At 43.2% G+C, this 22,809-nt stretch overlaps 1 protein-coding gene across 1 annotated transcript in view; it reads left to right on the top strand.

Annotated features, from left to right (window-relative positions):
- Window positions 1-22,607, top strand: part of TTL (tubulin tyrosine ligase) — a 46,493-nt gene extending 23,886 nt beyond the window's left edge. The window contains exons 6-7 of the mRNA XM_033175448.1: window positions 10,494-10,637; window positions 19,443-22,607. Coding sequence (XP_033031339.1) covers window positions 10,494-10,637; window positions 19,443-19,557 — 259 coding nt within the window. The 3' untranslated portion in view covers window positions 19,558-22,607. The remainder of the gene's footprint in view (window positions 1-10,493; window positions 10,638-19,442) is intronic.
- The last annotated feature ends 202 nt before the right edge of the window (window positions 22,608-22,809 follow it).

Here is a 22,809-nt window from a genome sequence, read left to right as displayed (position 1 = left end):
GACTCTTCTGCCTCAGCCTCCCGAGTAGCTGGGATTACAGGCATGTGCCACCATGCGCAGCTAATTTTGTATTTTTAGTGGAGATGGGGTTTCTCCATGTTGGTCAGACTGGTTGAGATATTTGTTTTTTAAAAAAATAAAAGCATGTCTCAGTTTCCCTCTAAATTTTGCGTCAGCTGAATCCCACAGATTTTGCTATGTTTTCATTTCCATTTTATTAAAATATTTTCTAATTTCCCTTAGGATTTTATCTTTGATTCATGTGATTTAGAAATTTTTGTTTAATATCCAAATATTAGGTCAGGAAGAGACATTGTGTGGTTTCATCTTTAAAAGTTGCTAAGATTTGTTCCATAGCTCAGAAGGTCTTTTTTTTTTTTTTTTTTTTTTGAGGTGGAGTCTCGCTCTGTCGCCCAGGCTGGAGTGCAGTGGCCAGATCTCAGCTCACTGCAAGCTCCGCCTCCCGGGTTTACGCCATTCTCCTGCCTCAGCCTCCCGAGTAGCTGGGACTACAGGCGCCCGCCACCGCGCCCGTCTAGTTTTTTGTATTTTTTAGTAGAGGTGGGGTTTCACCGTGTTAGCCAGGATGGTCTCGATCTCCTGACCTCGGGATCCGCCCGTCTCGGCCTCCCAGAGTGCTGGGATTACAGGCTTGAGCCACCGCGCCCGGCCCAGAAGGTCTTTTAGTAATGTTCCATGTGCACTAAAAGAATGTGTACTTGGCTGTAGTTGGGCAGAGGGTTCTTTTTTATTTTTATATTTTTTGAGACAAAGTCTTACTTTGCTTCCCAGGCTGGAATGCAGGGGCACAAACATGGTTCGCTGCAGCCTTAACCTCCTGGCATTAAACCTAAGTAGCCTAAGCAGCTGGGACTACAGGTGCATTCCGCCATACCCACCTAATTTCTGTATATTTTTTTGTAGAGACAGGGTTTTGCCCTATTGCCCAAGCTGGTCTCGAACTCCTGGGCTTAAGCAATTCTCCCATCTTGGCCTCTCAAACTGCTGGGATTACAGACATGAGCCACTGCACCTGGCCTTATTCTGCTTGTTCTATTTATTACTCTTGATCTTAGCCAAAAGGCTGAGAAGCGATGCTTGTTCTATTTATTATTGAAAAGAGAGGCACTGAAGTCTCCACATATAATTATGGATTTGTATATGTCTTTCAGTTTTGTCTGTTTTTGCTTCATGTCTTTTGATGATCTGTTATTAGATGCACATATATTTAGGATTATTATATCTTCTTTGGGAATTGACTCTTTTATTTATCATTATGTGATTTTCTTTCCTTTCTTTCTTTTTTTCTTTTTTTCTTTTTCTTTTTTTTTTTTTTTTTTTTTTTTGAGGTGGTCTGACTCTGTTGCCCAGGCTGGAGTTCAGTGGCATGATCTCAGAAAACTGCAACCTCCACCTCCCAGGTTCAAGCCATCCTCCCACCTCAGCCTCCGGAGCAGCTGGGACTACAGGCACATGCTATCATACCTGGCTAATTTTTGTATTTTTTTTGTACAGACAGGGTTTCACTATGTTGCCCAGATTGGTCTCAAACTCCTGGGCTCAAGCAGTCTACACACCTCAGCCTCTCAAAGTGCTAGGATTACAGACGTGAGCCAACATGCCCAGCCAGTATTTCTTATTTATTTATCTAATTTTTATATAACCAATCTAGCTTTCTTTTGATTAATGTTTCCATGGTATATCTCCATGTTTTGAGTATGTTTCCATCCTTTTATTTCATTATATTCTATTATATACTGTCCCTAGGTGTTATATTCTATATTTAAAGTAGTTTTCTGGTAGACAGTGTATAGTTGGGTTTTGTATTTTTATTTTATTTTATTTTAATTATTTGAGACGAAGTTTCACTCTTGTTGCCCAGACTAGAGTGCAATGGCGTGGTCACGGCTCACTGCAACCTCTACCTCCTAGGTTCAAGCTATTCTCCTGCCTTAGCCTCTTCAGTAGCTGGGATTATGGGCATGTGCCACCATTCCCGGCTAATTTTGTTTTGTGTTGTGTTTTTTTTTGAGACGGAGTCTTGCTCTGTCGCCCAGGCTGGAGTGCAGTGGCGCGATCTCAGCTCACTGCAAGCTCCGCCTCCCAGGTTCTCACTATTTTCCTGCCTCAGCCTTCTGAATAGCTGGGACTACAGGCGCCCGCCACCACGCCCAGCTAATTTTTTGCATTTTTAGTAGAGACAGGGTTTCACTGTGTTAGCCAGGATGGTCTCTATTTCCTGACCTTGTGATCCTCCCACCTTGGCCTCCCAAAGTGCTGGGATTACAGGCATGAACCACTGCGCACAGCCTAATTTTGTATTTTTAGTAGAGATGAGGTTTCTCCCTGTTGGTCAGGCTGGTCTTGGAACTCCTGACCTCAGGTGATCCACCCGCCTCAGCCTTCCAAAGTTCTGGGATTACAGGTGTGAGCTATCGCACCCGGCCCTGTATTTTAATTTTAATCCAATATGATAATCACTGTCATTTAATTGGTGTGTTTATACTACTTAAATGTAATGTAATTATTGTATTGGACTCACATCTGCCATCTTATTATTTGTTGTCTGTCCCCTCCTTTATTGTAGTTTTTGTTTTTTGTGTCTCCTTTTCCCATCTTCTTTTTAATTATGTGAAATATTTTTAGAGTTTTATTTTAATTTTTCTGTTGAGCATTTGGCTGTCTTTTTTTGTGTGTGCTTGCTCTAGGAATTACAATATAGCTATCAATTGTTTCACAGCCTTCTTAGAGTTAATAAGTTATCACTTCAAATAAAATGCAAAAACCTTATAACATAGTTCACTAACTCTTGCCCTCTGTGTTATAGTTATCATATGTATATATCTACGCATTGAAATCTCTACCACATAATGTTACTATTTTTGCTATCAACAGTTATATATATATGTATTTGTACAGGTATGATAGATTATCAGGTTGGATTATTTTTAAACTATAAAACCAAACTCTATACTGTCTATAAGAAACCCACTTTATAAAAGAAGAAAAATATTCTTTTATATTTACCCAGATACTACTTTTGTATTTCATTCAGTTGCGAAGTTCTGAGATTCTCTCTGGTATCATTTCCCTTCAGACTTAAGCATTTCTTTTAGAGTTTTTATATTTACCCATATACTTCCTTAAGTTTTAAAGTTCTGAGTTTCTCTCTTAAGCATTTCTTTTAGAACAGTTTTGCTGCTGGTAAATCCTCTTAGTTTTCTGTCACCTGAGAATGTGTTGATTTCACCGTCTTCCTGAAGGGTATTTTCACTGGATTTATACAAATACAATATTAAGCAAAAAAAAAAAAAAGCAATAAATACGAGCTATATAGAAGATGCATACAAATTTATTTCACTTACATAAATTTAAAAAACAAGTAAAATTAAATAATGTTTTATTTAGCTGAATACCCATGTATGGTAAACACGTAAAGCAAAACAAAGAAGTGATAAACATAAAATTCAAAACAGTGGTTATTTCTATCCCAGAAGGAAGGCAAAAGGGACACAGGGAAGAGGCTTAAAGATAGTGGATGGTAGGCTGGGCGCAGTGGCTCACGCCTGTAATCCCAGCACTTTGGGAGGCCGAGGCGGGTGGATCACGAAGTCAGATCGAGACCATCCTGGCTAACACGGTGAAACCCCGTGTCTACTAAAATTGCAAAAAATTAGCTGGGTGAGGTGGCGGGTGCCTGTGGTTCCAGCTACTCGGGAGGCTGAGGCAGGAGAATGGCGTGAACTGGGAGGCGGAGCTTGCAGTGAGCCGAGATTGCACCACTGTCCTCCAGCCTGGGTGACAGGGCAAGACTCTTTGTCTCAAAAAAAAAAAAAAAAAAAAGATAGTGGATGGTAGGTACATATATGTAATTGATATTATGTATATTTAAAACTCACAAGACAGCATTCCTATGATTATAGTTAATATTCATTTAGAGTTTCACACACATTTTCGCGTTTTATGTTGTTTCTCTTCCTTTCCTACATTCCCTTGCTTTTATCTAGGGTCATTTTCCTTATTGTTAAGAAACTCATTTTTAGGCCAGGCGCAGTACCTCACGCCTGTAATCCCAGAAGTTTGGGAGGCCGAGGTGGGCGGATCACTTGAAGGCAGGAGTTCGACACCAGCCTGGTCAACATGCTGAAACCCTGTCTCTACCAAAAAAGGCAAAATTAGCTGGGCATGGTGGTACACGCCTGTGGTCCCAGCTACTCGGGAGGCTGAGGTGGGAGAATCACTTGAACCTGGGGGTGCAGAGGTTGCAGTGAGCTGAGATTGTGCTGCTGCCCTCCAGCCTGGGTTACAGAGCAAGATTCTGTCTCAAAAAAAACAAACAAACTAATTTTTAGTAGTTTTTAAGTAAAGTCTGCTGTGATAAATTAGTTATTATTTGTCTAAAAATATATTTTGTCTTTATTTTGTTAAGGACATTTGCTCTGGAAATAGATTTCTAGGTAAGCAGTTAATTTCTTTTCCCACTCTGAAGGGTGCATACTGTTGTATTCTGGCTTCCATCTTTTCTGCTGAGAAGTCAGGTGAAATCTTACTATTGCTGTTGATGTATCTTTTCTCTATTTTTGAGATTCCTTTACATTGGTTTTTATAAATTTTACTATGCGATGTGTGTAGTTTTCTTTGTACATATTCCTGCGTTTGGGTTCATAGTGCTTCTTGCACTGTGGCTTGATATCTTTTACCAGTTTTGGAATATTCATGGATGTTATACTTTCCATTGTGTCTTTTGTTCCATTCTGCTCTTCTTCTGGGTCTCTGATTACATGATTGTTAATGCTTTTCACTATTTCTCACACTTTTTTTTTTTTTTTTTTGAGGCGGAGTCTCGCTCTGTCTCCCGGACTGGAGTGCAGTGGCCGGATCTCAGCTCACTGCAAGCTCCGCCTCCCGGGTTTACGCCATTCTCCTGCCTCAGCCTCCCGAGTAGCTGGGACTACAGGCGCCCGCCACCTCGCCCAGCTAGTTTTTTTTATTTTTAGTAGAGACGGGGTTTCACCGTGTTAGCCAGGATGGTCTCGATCTCCTGACCTCGTGATCCACCCGTCTCGGCCTCCCAAAGTGCTGGGATTACAGGCTTGAGCCACCGCGCCCGGCCTATTTCTCACACTTTTACGGCATTTGTGTATCATTTTATCTCTCCATGGTTGTACTCATTCTTCTGACATCTTTGTTTGCTAATCCTTTCTTTATCTATTAAAACTTATTAACAGTTTTTAAAAGGTAAAAGCTTTTAAAAGCTGCTGTTAACTTGCCTATTGAGTTCTTGATTTTAGTTCTGAAATTTCCATTTGTTTCTTTTTTTCCTATGATAATTGTCTTATGAAATTCTCCCACTTGCCTTATATTTTCTTGAAGAGAATGGCAATTCTTTAACATCCTTATCTGATAACTCCAAAATCCAGATTACCCATGGCAGAGTAATCCAGAGTATGCCCTGTGTATGGGCTGCATTTGGCCTATAGCTTGTTTTTGTAAGGTCTGTGGGCAAAGAATGTTTTTTATATATTAAAGATTGTAAAAATGAGAATATGCAACAGAGGTGGTACATATCTTGTAAAACCTAAAATATTTACTGTCTGGCCCTTTATAGAAAAAGTTTGCCAACTCCTGACTTTTAGATCTGTTTCTATTGTCTCTTTTCTCTCTTGGTTTTATTTCTAAATATTCCTGGAAGTAGTTTTTTAGCGTTAGTGTTCATTTACTACAGTTTACTAAATCTAGTAAAGATTTTTTAAATGAGGTGTAACATGCACAAAGTGTACAGTTTTGTGAGTTTTCAGTTATGCATATACTCAACCTAACTGTGATGTAAATAAAAATATAAAACATTTACAGCATCCCAGAACACTCCTTTGAACTCCCTCAAAATATATATTCCCTGCCAAGCCAGCCCCGGGGTCTCATGCCTGTAATCCCAGCACTTTGGGAGGCCGAGGCCGGCGGATCACGAGATCAGGAGATCAAGACCATCCTTGCTAACACAGTGAAAGCCCATCTCTACTAAGAAATACAAAAATTAGCCAGGTGTGGTGGCGGGTGCCTGTAGTCCCAGCTACTTGGGAGGCTGAGGCAGGAGAATGGCTTGAACCCGGGAGGCAGAGCTTGCAGGGAGCCGAGATTGGGCCACTGCACTCCAGCCTGGGTGACAGAGCGAGACTACCTCTCAAAAAAAAAAAAAACAATAATAATGAATAATAAAATATATATATTCCCTGCCAAAGACAGCCACTTTTCTGACTTTTGTCACCTTAGATTCATTTTGCTTGTTCTTAAACTTTATGTAAATGGAATACCATATTTATTGTTTTATGTTCAGCTTTTTCCAGTGTTATATCTGTGGCATTCATGCATATTATTGCACATAACAGTAGTTTATCCTTTTTATTACTGTGTAATATTCCATTGTGTAAATATTTCAGTTTAATCCTTCTGTAGTTGGTAGACATCTGGGTTTTATCTCATATATTTTAGACTTATCTATCTGAAGTTGTTGTATTTCAAATTTCATGTCTTTCCACAAGGATATCCCATTGACCCAGGGCCATTTGTGCGTAAGACTATCCTTTCCCCAATGCATTGTGGTGTGTCTTTGTTACAAATCAGGTGGCTGGCTGGGCACAGTGGCTCACACCTGTAATCCCAGCACTTTGGGAGACCAAGGCGGGTGGATCACAAGGTCAGGAGTTTAAGACCAGCCTGGCCAACATGATGAAACCCTGTGTCTACTAAAAATACAAAAATTAGCCAGGCATGGTGGCGTGTGCCTGTAATCCCAGCCACTTGGGAGGCTGAGGTAGGAGAATTGCTTGAACCTGGGAGGTGGAGGTTGCAGGGAGCCAAGATCATATCACTGCACTCCAGCCTGGGCAACAGAGCAAGATTCCATCTCAGAAATCAATCAATCAATCAGTCAGTCAATCAGGTGGCCATTTATGTGAGGGTCTGTTCCTAGGATTTCCGTTCTGTCCCATTGTTCTACCATCCACCACATCAGTGCTACCCTGTCATAATGACTGAGACTTTTTTCCTTACCGTATTCTCACATAGAGCCCAGTAGAATAATTACAGGGCTTGGAGTCCCATTTCTTCAGGGAGTATATAGGTGGTTGGAATTCTGACACCAGATAAATTAAGTATGCTGGGAAAAGAATTCCTATTTTAGGCAAAAGCTTCATTGGAAGTTTGCGGTCCCCTCTCTGCATTGTTCAGTGCTGAGAGTGTGGCTGCTGTGGTGCTATAAATGCTCCCAGCAGCTCTCAGGTTTGCTTTCTTTCCATCTAGCCTCCCCCTAACTTCCCACTCCAGCCAAAAAAAGATGCACTGTATGAGTCTCTGATGATGGATAAAAATCCTTTAAAGTGAATTATTAATCTTGAGCTTTCAGCCAAAAAAAGACAAACAAAATTAGTTTGGCTTCTGATTCTCAGTTTTTCCTTTATGTTGGAATGTAATACTTCTTTCAATTTTATTTGATTTTATTTTGTCTTATTTTTTTGAGACAGAGTCTTGATCTGTCACCCAGGCTGAGGTGCAATGGCATGATCTCATCTTACTGCAACCTCCGCCTCCCTTGTTTGAGCGATTCTCCTGCCTCAGCCTCCCGACTAGCTGGGATTACAGGCATGTGCCACCACTCAATGCTAATTTTTTGTATTTTTAGTAGAGACGTTGTTTCGCCATGTTGGCCAGGCTGGTTTTGAACTCCTGACCTCAAGTAATCTGCCTGCCTCAGCCTCCCAAAGTGCTGGGATTACAGGCATGAGCCACTGCGCCCGGCCTCCATTTTATATTTCAGTATTTTCTCTCTCTCTTTTTTTACCATGAGCATCTATTCAACTTTGAAATCTTCCTTAATTATAATATTTTAAAGAATATTCTAATTAAAACAGGCTAAGTACGGTGGCTCATGCCTATAATCCCAGCACTTTGGGAGGCTGAGGCAGGCAGATCACTTGAGCCCAGGAGTTCAAGACCAGCCTGAGCAACACGGCAAAACTCTATCTCTACAAGATACAAAAAAAGTAGTAGGGTGTAGGGGGGTGTGCCTGTAGTCCCAGCTACTTGGAAGGCTGAATTGAGAGGATCGATCACTTGAGCTCGGGGAGGTCAGGGCTGACTGCAGTGAGCCTTGATTGGGCCACTGCACTCCAGCCTGGACGACAGAGTGAGACCCTGTGTCCTGCTTTTTTTTTGGAGATAGGGTTTCGCTCTGTTTCCCAGGCTGGAGTGTAATGGTGTGATCTCGGCTCACTGCAACCTCCGTCTCCCATGTTCAAGCAATTCTCCTGCCTCAGCCTCCCGAGTTGCTGGGTTGCTGGGATTGTAGGCATGCACCACCACAGCCAACTAATTTTTTTTTTTTAAAGCGGAGAGCCAGGGTTTCACCATGTTGGCCAGGCTGGTCTCAAACTCCTGACCTAGAGTGATCCACCTGCCTCGACCTCCCAATACGCTAGGATTACAGGTGTAAGCCACGTCGCCCGGCCAAGAATATTTTAATTAAAGCAAAAGTTAAGGATATTCTTGTGTAGAACAGGTATTTTTTTTTTTAATGTGATATGTGCTTGTCAATGCAGGTTGAATATGAATGGGAGAATAAATTTTTATTATAATTGGTTTTTAAATGAGTCATCTTAAAAGAACCATTTAAACCAAAATAGTTTTTAAAGGTTTAAATGTATCTATTAAAATACTTTTCTTTTTAGGAAAAAAGAAAAGGAGATTGAAGTTTGTGGGGGGCCGAGGGAGGAGGATTGACCCTGGCTTCAAGTTCACAAAGGCCTCAGTTCTTTATTAAAGTCATGAGTCAAAACCTGCATCTAGAGCTACGTCTTAGTATGTGGACAACAGTTCCCTGTATCTTTTTTTGTTTTGTTTTGTTTTGTTTGGAGACAGAGTTTTGCTCTTTTGCCCAGGCTGGAGTGAAGTGGCGCTATCTTGGCTCACTGCAACCTCTGCCCCCTATGTTCAAGTGATTCTCCTGCCTCAGCATCCCGAGTAGCTGAGATTATAGGCACCCACCACCATGCCTGGCTAATTTTTGTAATTTTTGTAGAGATGGGACTTCGCCATGTTGTCAGGCTACTCTTGAACTCCTGACCTCAGGCGATCCACCCCCCTCGGCCTCCCAAAATGGTAGGATTACAGGCGTAAGCCACCGCGCCCAGCCGACCCCTGTATCTTTTTCCTTCCAGGTACACAGCTGTGTAGAAGGACAGTTATCTTTGGTACCCCTAGAGTTATTGTAGCACATTTAATTTACTGAGAGAAATATTTTGCCCCAGCATTCAGTTGGGTGAAAAGTCAGGAAAGATCTTTATAAAACAGAAATGGCATAGGTTTTCTGGGATAGTTGTAGGTAAGAGGTATTTATTATTCCTAAATAATAGATAAATGGTTATCATAATGAAATATGATGAAAAATTGTTCATAACAGTAACATTTATTAAATGCTTCCTAGGTGCCAGGAGTTATGACAACTTCCTTATGTAATTATCTCATTGAACAATCACTTGTCCAAGATTTTGGCCTGACCTGAGACTTCATGTACTTGTTCATTCATTATATTTCTGAGATTCACTTTCAACTTTTTTCTGTGTCACTAAAATCGCGCCATTTTTCCATTCATTGTTGCTAATAATACTTCTTTTTTCAACATTTAGTTTCAACTTGCATAGCTCTTAAATCTTTTAATTAGCAATAATTTGCCATTAGAACTAGAACTAGCGAAATCAAGAGGTCAACATGTTTTTTTTGCAAATCCTGCCCTTCACCAAAGGGAAGTCCATTCTTTACATGGCAAAGATACATGGAAATGTTTTATGTGTTGTAAACAAACATGGCAGCAGCCCAGCTGTTGGAGGAATCTTCATTTATAGAGGCCACAGCGACTCCGCACTCTACTGCTTCTTGAGACTTGGGAAAGTGGCTCTTGCCTGGAAGAACATGAGTGGTTGCAGAGTTTTCTAACAAATGCTTGATAAGTAACGTTCTCTTGTATAACCTAATGGTAATAAGTTGAAAAGAGAGAAATTAGGCCAAGCATGGTGGCTTGTGCCTGTAATCCCAGCACTTTGGGAGGCCGAGGCGGGTGGATCACCTGAGGTTGGGAGTTGGAGACCAGCCTGACCAACATGGAGAAACCGTTTCCGTTTCTACTAAAAATACAAAATTAGCTGGGTGTGGTGGCGCATGCCTGTAATCCCAGCTGCTTGGGAGGCTGAGGCAGGAGAATCACTTGAACCCGGGAGGCGGAGGTTGCAGTGAGCCAAGATCACGCCATTGCACTCCAGCCTGGGCAAGAAGAGCAAAACTCCGTCTCAAAAAAAAAAAAAAAAAAAAAAAAAAAAGGAAAGAGAATTAAGTCAAAACTGGTATTTGTATTCATCTCATATAAAATCTTCTAAGCATACCTCCTGTCTTCCTTCTCCTTTGACCACCCTGTTCTAATGAGCATTTCCCCTCCTGCCTCATAGGAACTGCCTCCTGAGCGTGGAGCCTGCCATTAGCACCAAGCACCTCCCTTACCAGAGCTTCCAGCTCTTCGGCTTTGACTTCATGGTGGATGAGGAGCTGAAGGTGTGGCTCATTGAGGTCAATGGTGCCCCTGCGTGTGCTCAGTAAGCCTGCACGTCATTGTGTTTTCACAGTGGGAAGTTGGTTCTGCAGTTGGAATAGTCTGGGTACAAGTGTAGACACTTTGACTGCTGTGAGGGAGGATGCCACATTGATAGGAGACCCTTGGGAGGACTCTGTCTGGCAGGGGCTTTGCTGTGTCATTTCTTTTCCCATTTCCCTGTGTATTGTAAGCAGATAGGCCCAGTGCGGTGTCCCATGCCTGTAATCCCAGCACTTTGGGAGGCCAAGCCAGGTAGATTGTCTGAGCCCAGGAGTTCAAGACCAGCCTGGGCAACATGGCAAAACTCCATCTCTACAAAAAATACATACATTAGTCAGGCATAGTGCTGTGTGCCTATAGTCCCAGCTGCTCGGGAGGCTGAGGTGGGAGGATCACTTGAGCCTGGCAGGTTGAGGCTGCAATGAGCCATGATTGTGCCACTGCATTGCAAAGTGGGTGACAGAGAGAAACACACTGTCTCAAAAGAAAAAAATATAAGCAGATAGCCTGTGCTCAGGTGGGTGGTAGATGCCATGGGAGTGTTAAAGCTCATTACCACCAGAGAGACCCATGTGACAAGCTGAGTGAGCAGGATCCTGTGATGTGGCAACCCAGAAGTTCAGGGGCTCCTGAGACAGGAAGGAGTCTGAGAAGGTATCTTAGACATGGTGGGTCTGGAGCTGGGGTACAAGAAAAGAGGATTCAGCTGCACCAAAGGGTGCTGGGGAGAGTCTTCCGAAAGAGGTGCTGTGTCCTGCGGGTCTCGCCCTGTCTCGGGCTCTGCAGGCCTGGGAGCTGCCCAGAGGAGCAGAAGCTCCCGAGAACCTGCCCTCTGGAACTTCTGCTCCTCTCGGGAGAAGCCTGGCTGTAGTATGACTGTCATGGAGTCATTAAGGAGGAAGGAAGGTAAGAGAGGACCTTCTGTGGAGGGCCTTATGTTTCAGGGAAAGTCACTTGGACTCAATTCTCTTGTGCTGAGAGTTCTTCTTTCATGATCCACTTTCATCATGTCAAGACCCTTTCATGGTTCCCATCTACATCTTGAAGAAATTGAGTGATTTTTCAAAATGTTTAAGAGAAAGTCCTGTACTTGCAAGGGACAGCATCAACACACAAGTTGTTCTTTACATAGAAGCTAGGCCTTTACCATTGCCTGATGGTTGCGACAGGCATGATTCAATCTTGTTCATCAGTCTCTGCAGCTGATGAGTGCTTATTAGGTGCTGCCTACCTGGCCAGACTCTGTATGAGGCATGGATTCACAGTGGGGGCAAAGAGAGACACAGGCTGTACCCTTCTTGGGAAGAGACTGTGGGCAGAGAGAGACCAGGCAGATGTCAATTACAAATGAGGACAAGTGCTTTAATGGAGAACAAAGGATGCTGAAAGGTAACGTAACTGAGCCAAGGGCCCACGATGGGAAGTAATGTTGGAACTGAGATCTGAAGGCGAAATGCGAATTAGATGGGCTAAGGGCAGAAGAAGGCAGGGCTCCGCACCTTCCCTCGCCACATCGACAGTAGTGTCCCCAGTCTTACCCACTGTCCTTTCTCTCAGGGCTTTGTCCCTCTGTGGTGCTCTAGACCTTACCCTCCTGCTGATCCTGTCCTCTCATCTCGCTCATTTACATTGTCACTTTTTTCCCTCTCTGATGTGTAGTTCTCATCAGCATACACAGTCCCAGCAGATTTTCCCAACTATTCAAAAAGATGTCCTCCCCGATGCCACATCCTGTTCCAGCAATCACACCTTCTCCGGTTCCCTTCACAGCCAAGCTTCTGGAGAGCAGCCTCTGCACAAGCTGTCTTCTCTTCCTCTGTTCCCATCCATGCTCCAGTCCATTCCAGGCTGGCTCCCATCCTGATTGCCCCACAGAAGCTGTTCTTTGCAAGTCCCCAGCCAAGTCCTTATTGCCACCTCCAGCAGCCTCTTTCTGTTCCCACCCCCTGGACCTGTCAGCAGCATTCGAGGCCGCTGACAGCACTCGCTGAGCTGCTTTCCTGTCGTGGCTGGGCACGTGGTACTAGGCAGGCTTGCCTGGGGAGGTGTGGGCAAGCTGAGCTCCATCTTCCTCATCCAGTGCCTCTGATCTTAGGCCTGGGTGTTTGTCTCCTCTCTCTGTATGTGATCTTAGCCAACTTCATGATTTTGAAATTACCAAATTACATCACAGCCCAGAGATACAGACTAGTATCTGCACCTGCCTTTCCTGCCAGAATGTCCCCCTATCTACCTCCCAGACTTGCCCATCTCAGTCGGTCGCCACCCCCCACTCCCCACAGAGACTAAGCTCGAACCTGACAATGATCCTGCCTCTGCCTCTGCCTTCCCTTCCCCTCCAGTCCTGCCCATCAGGGCCCTGTGAGTTCTGCCTCTAGCCTCCGGAGTCCTTGGCCCTTCATTTGCACTGTCACCCCTGCGTAGGTCATCTTCCACCATAGTGAAGGCTTTGGCATAGAGCCTTCTAACTGGGGTGCATTTCTGCTCTTTCCCCAGTGAAATTCATCCTCCCAGAGCAGCCAGTGTGTAAAGCGGACACCAGACCATGCCATTCTCCAGACTTCCCATTGCACCTGGGACACAAACCAGATTCCTCCCTCCATCTGCAAGGCCACTGCCTTACCCACCTCTCCAGCTTCATCCCAAGTCACATTTCCCTTGATTGCTCTTATCTGCAGTGGGCCTTTGTGCTTTCTGTTACCTGTGTATGGAATCCCCACCACCATTACCACCACCACCAGCCTTACCATGGCTGGCTGCTTCTTTACCAAAACAACATCTTGAGGAAGCTTTCCCTGAACAGTCCTAGCTCTGATTTTCTCTAGTCAGAGCCTTTGCAGTTTCCCTTATTACTCTGTCATCAGACTAACTCATCAGAAGAAACTGTGTGTGTGTGTGTGTGTGTGTGTGTGTGTGTATCAACCCCTTCCTCTTTATTCTACCCTGTCATCCATTCTGTCCTCCTTCTATTCATCCCTGGGTCTTCGTTTAGCTGCCACCGGAGAGTCTTCCCCTGCCACCGGGGAGTCTTCCCCTGTCACTGGAGAGTTTTCCAGTGTCCCTTCAATTATGCTGAGTTGGTCCTTTTCCTGGGTGCCCCTCCCTGTAATGCAAGATGACTCTTACACGCTCTTGAAAGCGCCTGCCTTCCCCACCAGTTGTCTGTCTTGTTCACCTGCAAGGCCTTCCATAAATATTTGCCAAGGGAATGCTTTATCTTCATGCAAAACCTTCTGAAGCATTTGTATATAGAGTGGTAACCAGTTTTATTTTATTTTATTTTTGACTTTTGATTATTATTATTATTATTATTATTATACTTTAAGTTCTAGGGTACATGTACACAATGTGCAGGTTTGTTACATATGTATACATGTGCCATGTTGGTGTGCTGCACCCATTAACTCATCATTTACATTAGGCATATCTCTTAATGCTATCCCTCCCCGCTCCCCCCCACCCCACAATGGGCCCCATTATGTGATGTTCCCCATCCTGTGTCCAAGTGATCTCATTATTCAGTTCCCACCTATGAGTGAGAACATGCGGTGTTTGGTTTTCCATCCTTGTGATAGTTTGCTCAGAATGATGGTTTACAGCTTCATCCATGAACTCATCCTTTTTTATGGCTGCATAGTATTCCATGGTGTGTATGTGCCACATTTTCTTAATCTAGTCTGTCACTGATGGACATTTGGGTTGGTTCCAAGTCTTTGCTATTGTGAATAGAGCCGCAATAAACATACGTGTGCATGTGTCTTCATAGCAGCATGACTTATAATCCTTTGGGTATATATCCAGTAATAGGATGGCTGGGTCAAACGGTATTTCTAGTTGTAGATACTTGAGGAATCGCCACACTGTCTTCCACAATTGTTGAACTAGTTTACAGTCCCACCAGCAGTGTAAAAGTGTTCCTATTTCTCCACATCCTCTCCAGCACCTGTTGTTTCCTGACTTTTTTTTTTTTTTTTTTTTTTTTGAGGCGGAGTCTCGCTCTGTCGCCCGGACTGGAGTGCAGTGGCCGGATCTCAGCTCACTGCAAGCTCCGCCTCCCGGGTTTCCGCCATTCTCCTGCCTCAGCCTCCCGAGTAGCTGGGACTACAGGCGCCCGCCACCTCGCCCGGCTAGTTTTTGTATTTTTAGTAGAGACGGGGTTTCACCGTATTAGCCAGGATGGTCTCGATCTCCTGACCTCGTGATCCGCCCGTCTCGGCCTCCCAAAGTGCTGGGATTACAGGCTTGAGCCACCGCGCCCGGCCTGTTTCCTGACTTTTTAATGATCGCCATTCTAACTGGTGTGAGATAGTATCTCATTGTGGTTTTGATTTGCATTTTGCTGATGGCCAGTGATGATGAACATTTTTTCATGTGTCTGTTGGCTGCATAAATGTCTTCTTTTGAGAAGTGTCTGTTCATATCCTTTGCCCACTTTTCAATGGGGTTGTTTGATTTTTTTCTTGTAAATTTGTTTAAGTTCTTTGTAGATTCTGGATATTAGCCCTTTGTCAGATGGGTAGATTGTAAAATTTTTCTCCCATTCTGTAGGTTGCCTGTTCGCTCCGATGGTAGTTTCTTTTGCTGTGCAGAAGCTTTTTAGTTCAATTAGATCCCATTTGTCAATTTTGGCTTTTGTTGCCATTGCTTTTGGTGTTTTAGTCATGAAGTCCTTGCTCATGCCTGTGTCCTGAATGGTATTGCCTCAGTTTTCTTCTAGGGTTTTTATGGTTTTAGGTCTGACATTTAAGTCTTTAATCCATCTTGAATTAATTTTTGTATAACCTGTAAGGAAGGGATCCAGTTTCAGCTTTCTACATATGGCTAGCCAGTTTTCCCAGCACCATTTATTAAATAGGGAATCCTTTCCCCATCTCTTGTTTTTGTCAGATTTGTCAAAGATCAGATGGCTGTAGATGTGTGGTATTATTTCTGAGGACTCTGTTCTGTTCCATTGGTCTATAGCTCTGTTTTGGTACCAGTACCATGCTCTTTTGGTTACTGTAGCCTTGTAGTACAGTTTGAAGTCAGGTAGCGTGATGGCTCCAGCTTTGTTCTTTTGGCTTAGGATTGTCTTGGCAATGCGGGCTCTTTTTTCGTTCCCTATGAACTTTAAAGTAGTTTTTTCCAATTCTGTGAAGAAAGTCATTGGTAGCTTGATGGGGATGGCATTGAATCTATAAATTACCTTGGGCAGTATGGCCATTTTCACGATATTGATTCTTCCTATCCGTGAGCATGAAATGTTCTTCCATTTGTTTGTGTCCTCTTTTATTTTGTTGAGCAGTGGTTTGTATTTCTACTTAAAGAGGTCCTTTACATCCCTTGTAAGTTTGATTCCTAGGTGTTTTATTCTCTTTGAAGCAGTTGTGAATGGGAATTCACTCATGATTTGACTCTCTGTTTGTCTGTTATTGGTATATAGGAATGCTTGTGATTTTTGCACATTGATTTTGTATCCTGAGACTTCGCTGAAGTTGCTTATCAGCTTACGAGATTTTGGGCTGAGATGATGAGGTTTTCTAAATATACAATCATGTCATTGGCAAACAGGAACAATTTGACTTCCTCTTTTCCTGATTGAATACCCTTTATTTCTTTCTCTTGCCTGATTGCCCTAGCCAGAACCTCCAACACTATGTTGAATAGTAGTGGTGAGAGAGGGCATCCCTGTCTTGTGCCAGTTTTCAAAGGGAATGCTTCCAGTTTTTGCCCACTCAGTATGATATTGGCTGTGGGTTTGTCATAAATAGCTCTTATTATTTTGAGATACGTCCCATCAATACCTAGTTTATTGAGAGTCTTTAGCATGAAGGGCTGTTGAATTTTGTCAAAGGCCTTTTCTGCATCTTTTGAGATAATCATGTGGTTTTTGTCTTTGGTTCTGTTTATATGCTGGATTACGTTTATTGATTTGCATATGTTGAACCAGCCTTGCATCCCAGGAATGAAGTCAACTTAGTCATGGTGGATAAGCTTTTTGATGTGCTGCGAGATTCGGTTTGCCAGTATTTTATTGAGGATTTTTGCATCAGTGTTCATCAGGGATATTGGTCTAAAATTCTCTTTTTTTTGTTGTGTCTCTGCCAGGCTTTGGTATCAGGATGATGCTGACCTCATAAAATGAGTTAGGGAGGATTCCCTCTTTTTCTATTGATTGGAAGAGTTTCAGAAGGAATGGTACCAGCTCCTCTTTGTACCTCCGGAAGAATTCGACTGTGAATCCATCTGGTCCTGGACTTTTTTTGGTTGGCAGGCTATTCATTATTGCCTCAATTTCAGAGCCTGTTATTGGTCTATTCAGGGATTCAACTTCTTCCTGGTTTAGTCTTGGGAGGGTGTATGTGTCCAGCAATTTATCCATTTCTTTTAAGTTTTCTAGTTTATTTGCATAAAGATGTTTATAGTATTCTGTGATGGTAGTTTGTATTTCTGTGGAATCGGTGGTGATATCCCCTTTATTGCGTCTATTCAATTCTTCTCTCTTTTCTTGCTTATTAGTCTTGCTAGCGGTCTATCAATTTTGTTGATCTTTTCAAAAAACTAGCTCCTGGATTCATTGAGTTTTTGAAGGGTTTTTTGTGTCTCTATCTCCTTCAGTTCTGCTCTGATCTTAGTTATTTCTTGCCTTCTGCTAGCTTTTGAATGTGTTTGCTCTTGCTTCTCTAGTTCTTTTCATTGTGGTATTAGGGTGTCAATTTTAGATCTTTCCTGCTTTCTCTTGTGGGCATTTAGTGCTATAAATTTCCCTCTACACACTGCTTTAAATGTGTCCCAGAGATTCTGGTATGTTGTGTCTTTGTTCTCATTGGTTTCAAAGAACATCTTTATTCTGCCTTCATTTCATTATGTACCCAATAGTCACTTCAGGAGCAGGTTGTTCAGTTTACATGTAGTTGAGTGGTTTTGGGTGAGTTTCTTCATCCTGAGTTCTAGTTTGATTGCACTGTGGTCTGAGAGACAGTTTGTTACAGTTTCTGTTATTTTTTTATTTTTTATTTTGTTTTGAGATGGAGTCTCACTCTGTCACCCAGGCTGGAGTGCAGTGGCGCAATCTCGGCTCACTGCAAGCTCCACCTCCCGGGTTCATGCCATTCTCCTGCCTCAGCCTCCCAAGTAGCTGGGACTACAGGCGCCCGCCATCACGCCCAGCTAATTTTTTGTATTTTTAGTAGAGACGGGGTTTCACCATGTTAGCCAGGATGGTCTCAATCTCCTGACCTCGTGATCCACCTGCCTCGGCCTCCCAAAGTGCTGGGATTACAGGCGTGAGCCACTGCGCCTGGGCAATTTCTGTTCTTTTACATTTGCTGAGGAGTGCTTTACGCTTTACTTCCAATTATGTGGTCAATTTACTTCCAATTGTGTGGTCAATTTTGGAATAAGTGCAATGTGGTGCTGAGAAGAATGTATATTCTGTTAATTTGGGGTGGAGAGTTCTGTAGATGTCTATTAGGTCCGCTTGGTGCAGAGCTGAGTTCAATTCCTGGATATCCTTATTAACTTTCTGTCTCGTTGATCTATCTAATGTTAACAGTGGGGTGTCAAAATCTCCTATTATTATTGTGTGGGAGTCTAAGTCTCTTTGTGGGTCTGTAAGGACTTACTTTATGAATCTGGGTGCTCCTGTATTGGGTGCATATATATTTAGGATAGTTAGCTCTTCTTGTTGAATTGATCACTTTACCGTTATGTAATGGGTTTCTTTGTCTCTTTTGATCTTTGATGGTTTAAAGTCTGTTTTATCAGAGACTAGGATTGCAACCCCTGCTTTTTTTTTGTTTTCCATTTGCTTGGTAGATCTTCCTCCATCCCTTTATTTTGAGCCTATGTGTGTCTCTGCATGTGAGATGGGTCTCCTGAATACAGCAAACTGATGGGTCTTGACTCTATCCAATTTGCCAGTCTGTGTCTTTTAATTGGAGCATTTAGCCCATTTACATTTAAGGTTGATATTGTTATGTGTGAATTTGATCCTATCATTATGATGTTAGCTGGTTATTTTGCTCATTAGGTGATGCAGTTTCTTCCTAGCATCGATGGTCTTTACAGTTTGGCATGTTTTTGCAGTGGCTGGTACTGGTTGTTCCTTTCCATGTTTAGTGCTTCCTTCAGGGTCTCTTGTAAGGCAGGCCTGGTGGTAACAAAATCTCAGCATTTGCTTGTCTGTAAAGGATTTTATTTCTCCTTCACTTATGAAGCTTAGTTTGGCTGAATATGAAATTCTGGGTTGAAAATTCTTTTCTTTAAGAAAGTGGAATATTGGCCCCCGCTCTCTTCTGGCTTATAGAGTTTCTGCCGAGAGATCTGCTGTTAGTCTGATGGGCTTCCCTTTGTGGGTAACCTGACCTTTCTCTCTGGCTGAGTGGCAACCAGTTTAAGAAATGTGGTCACAAAATAGAATTTCTAGGGCAGATTTTGGTAAAACACAAAAACAAGAAAAACTGCCAGGCACAGTGGCTCACACCTGTAATCCCAGCACTTTGGGAGGCCGAGGTGAGAGGGTTGCTTGAGCTCAGGAGTTCAAGAGCAGCCTGGGCAACATAGCAAGACCCTGTCTCTACAAAACATTTTAAAATTAGCTGGGCTCAGTGGTGCACACCTATAGTGCCAGCTACTTGTGAGGCTAAGGTGGGAGCATCCCTTGAGCCTGGGAATTTGAGGCTGCAGTGTATGTACCATGATGGCGCCACTACATGCCAACTTGGGAGACAGAGTAAAACCCTGTCTCAAAAACAAAAAACATTTATTTTTTTTTGCTTGCACTTTGATGAACATCCTCAGTGATATTTTTTAAAACACATTTCAGGAAGCTCTATGCAGAACTGTGCCAGGGCATCGTGGACATAGCCATTTCCAGTGTCTTCCCACCCCCAGATGTGGAGCAACCTCAGACCCAGCCAGCTGCCTTCACCAAACTGTGATGGAGGGACGCTCCCTGCTGCCTTGGAAAAAGCACGGGGTCCTGCTCCAGCAAACGGTGAAATGACTGGATTGCTCTTTATCCAGCCCACAGCAGGGGAAAGAAAGGCAACTCGCAAAGATGAGATGGAAGAAGGCACGTGAGCAGAGGATGCAGCTCCCGAAGAGAGGGTTGCTCAGGGGGCTTCCCAGGTGGAGCACTCAGCAATGCTGTTGAGACTTTTGAAAACAACTTTGGTACACAAAGGCAGCCTTGTGAGCAGAGCTCCTTCCCCTCTCCCCAGGAATGGCAGGGCACTGGGACCTCTGGTCGGTGCCTCCCACCCACTGCAGCCCTAGTGCCTTAGCTCCATGCCTGGCTGCGGCCCCACTGCTCTGGACTGTGGATTGGATGTCAGAGCATATTGGAGGTTGCCTGTGTGTTCCCTACCCATCCCTTCCATAACACTCTGCCACTAAGCTCTGGACAAGCATGCACCAACAGTCCTTAGTTTTGTTTTGTGCACTGGCCTCTCGGTGAAGGTCGTTTCCCTCATCACCTTCCTGATGGCGTTTGGTCAGTCACCTGTCAGGGTTTGTGTGGGTTGGGCCCCAGAACAGCATATGCTGCCCTAAGTCTGCTCTCTGCATGTTTTAGAAACAAAGTGGCAAGTCTGCCCTGAACCTGTAAGCATCAAATAAGCATGAGAGAGAAAAAAAACATGATATATTGCTTTACTTAATAGGTTGAATATGGTAGGTCTTTGAAAATATGATGATTCAATTTTCTTTACTTTAACCAAAATTCTAAATGCAGTTTTGCCTAGTTCCCCCCCACTTTTTTTTAAGATCTCTGTAAAAACCTCTCTGAGGATCAGGAATCAGTAAAATTCCACTCCCCAGTGGCCCTGTCCCAGACAAAGGTTGCTTTCCCCCTTTTTGTTCTTTTTATGCCCCAAGCACTTTCTGCAGTAGCTAGAAGGACAGGTTTCCTTCCAGGAAGGATTTGAGTTCCTGTGCCTGTAGGCATCAGGAGAGTATATGTGAGAGTATATGTCCTGCCTGAATGGGAAAGTCTTCTAAAATGGGAGAGAAGTGGTTTCAGCTCCACAGTGTCTTGTAAGTCTCAACAAATGTGTACTGTTAGAAGTGGCTTCCACTTACTGGATTAACTAATACTTTATAGGCTTTTCAGGAGGTCACATCACTAGCAGTAGGGAGAACAAGATGTCATTTGTGTTCAGCGTAAGCTGAGTAAACAGGCCCTTCCTAGAGTGTCCTGGAAATCACAGCAACCCATTGAAAACTGCTGTCCCCACCAGAACGTGCTATGTTCTTTCTTCATGGCTATGTGTGCTCCATTCCTCATTTCTGCTTGGCTCAAGAAAACATTTCTGCAGTCAGGTGAGACTTTTACAAAAGAGGAGAAAATCAATGCCTCCTTGAACATGATGAGATGTGGGAACTTACAATGAAAAAGGCAATAATGATAGAAATTATTTCTTAGGTGCAGCAATAGTTGATAGGATGTGAGGGTGTTACCTTGGGGTGAAGTGGAGAAGGTCCCAGGTGAATTGGCTCTCATGGAAATTTGAAATTACAAAATAAACGTCCTGGAGGTTATCCAGAATACAGATTTTAAAAAGTTTGCCTGTAGAGCAAAATAAAACAGTCAGTTGTAATTGTTAATCTTTGAGGCCCAGCGCAGCCGACGGGTTGGTATTTGCGAAATTCAGAGAAGGGAATGAGATCTGATCGGATCCTGGGAAGTTGTATATCCAGTTAGAACATGTAGGGTTCTGGGTCCCTGGCAAGTCTAGGTGGGCGGGTGACAGGAAAAGCATGGGCGTTTTTGTAATGCTGTCACATGCTAACACAGGTTTGTAATTACCTTTTGGACCCAAATTACAGAGACATTCACGAGTTTTCTAGCCCTCACAGTAACAGAGCTAAGAATTCAGGTGTCAGAAAGTCTGTGAATCTTGATGGATTTTCTGAGAAACCTGATTCAATGGCATATATATGAGGGAAGTAAGACTTTTAAGAAAAAAAGTTATGCCTCATTCCTCATGTGGCTTCCAATAAGTATCTTAGGCACTTATTTTGTTTATAAATATTTTTTAAAATTTTAAAATTTTATTATTTTTTACAAGGACGTGGTCTCACTATGTTGCCCAGGCTGGATCGCAGTGGCTATTCACAGTTGCAGTCAGCACACTGCAGCCTCAAATTTCTGGGCTTGAGTGATCCTCCTGTCTCAGCCTCCTGGGTAGCTGGGACTACAGGTGCACAACCCCAAGCCTGGCTTTATGTATTTATTTCTGTTCATGTGGAATGATTGGTTCAGAACTGTTCCTTTCCCTTCCATGATGTCCTTGACACAGAAGGTCATGCCTGGCTCGCAGTCAGGCTTCATACTTTTGGTCCATGTAAGTGCTGCCCGTTGCTGGGGGAGGAGTCATTGTTTATTTGGAAATGTCAGTTGCAATCATGGTTCTGTCATTTGACTGCACAGTATCAGAGGAGCCTGTTAACCTCTCTGTGCCTTAGTTTCTTAGCCCATGAAAGAGATCATTGCCTGACCCAGGGACTACCTCAAGGGCTTTTGGTGAGGACAAGTGACAGTAGGAAGATGCAAGAGCCTTTAGTACCAAGGTTCTCAACACTGACTACATGCTCGAATGACGTGTGAAACTTTTAAAAAATGTTAGTGCCCACTCTTCCCCTCTCTGCCCAGCCAGTTAAATCAGAACCTCAGACAGCAATATGCCTTGAGATGCCTTGAACCATACTTGAGAAGGAAGGACAAACACATTATTACCTTGGAAGAATTGCATAAGGCTTATGACTTAAAAGAAAAAATTCTTTTTGGAAACACAAGCATTTCTTTAAGAATGACCAGATATTGCCACATGTATTTATGACCCAAGCAGGTGTTATCTAAGCAGTTTCTCTGTTTGCTTGTCATAGCGGCATTTGGAAACTCGAACATGCTTTCATTTATGTAAGTAGTTTATGAAGCTTTGACAACAAATGTAAACAGACATGAAATTATAGATCTGCTAAATATGTATTAAGGGTGTTAATTTTTTTTTTTTTTTTTTGAGATGGAGTCTCGCTCTGTCGCCCAGGCTGGAGTGCAGTGGCATGATCTCGGCTCACTGCAAGCTCCGCCTCCCGGGTACACGCCATTCTCCTGCCTCAGTCTCCCAAGTAGCTGGGACTACAGGCACCCGCCACCACGTCTGGCTAATTTTTTGTATTTTTTAGTAGAG

The sequence above is a fragment of the Trachypithecus francoisi genome, unplaced genomic scaffold, assembly GCF_009764315.1.
Source record: "Trachypithecus francoisi isolate TF-2019V2 unplaced genomic scaffold, Tfra_2.0 Lachesis_group17, whole genome shotgun sequence".
NCBI lineage: Eukaryota > Metazoa > Chordata > Mammalia > Primates > Cercopithecidae > Trachypithecus > Trachypithecus francoisi.
Note: the sequence above shows the minus strand (reverse complement) of the source record. Positions and strands in the feature narration are given on the sequence as shown.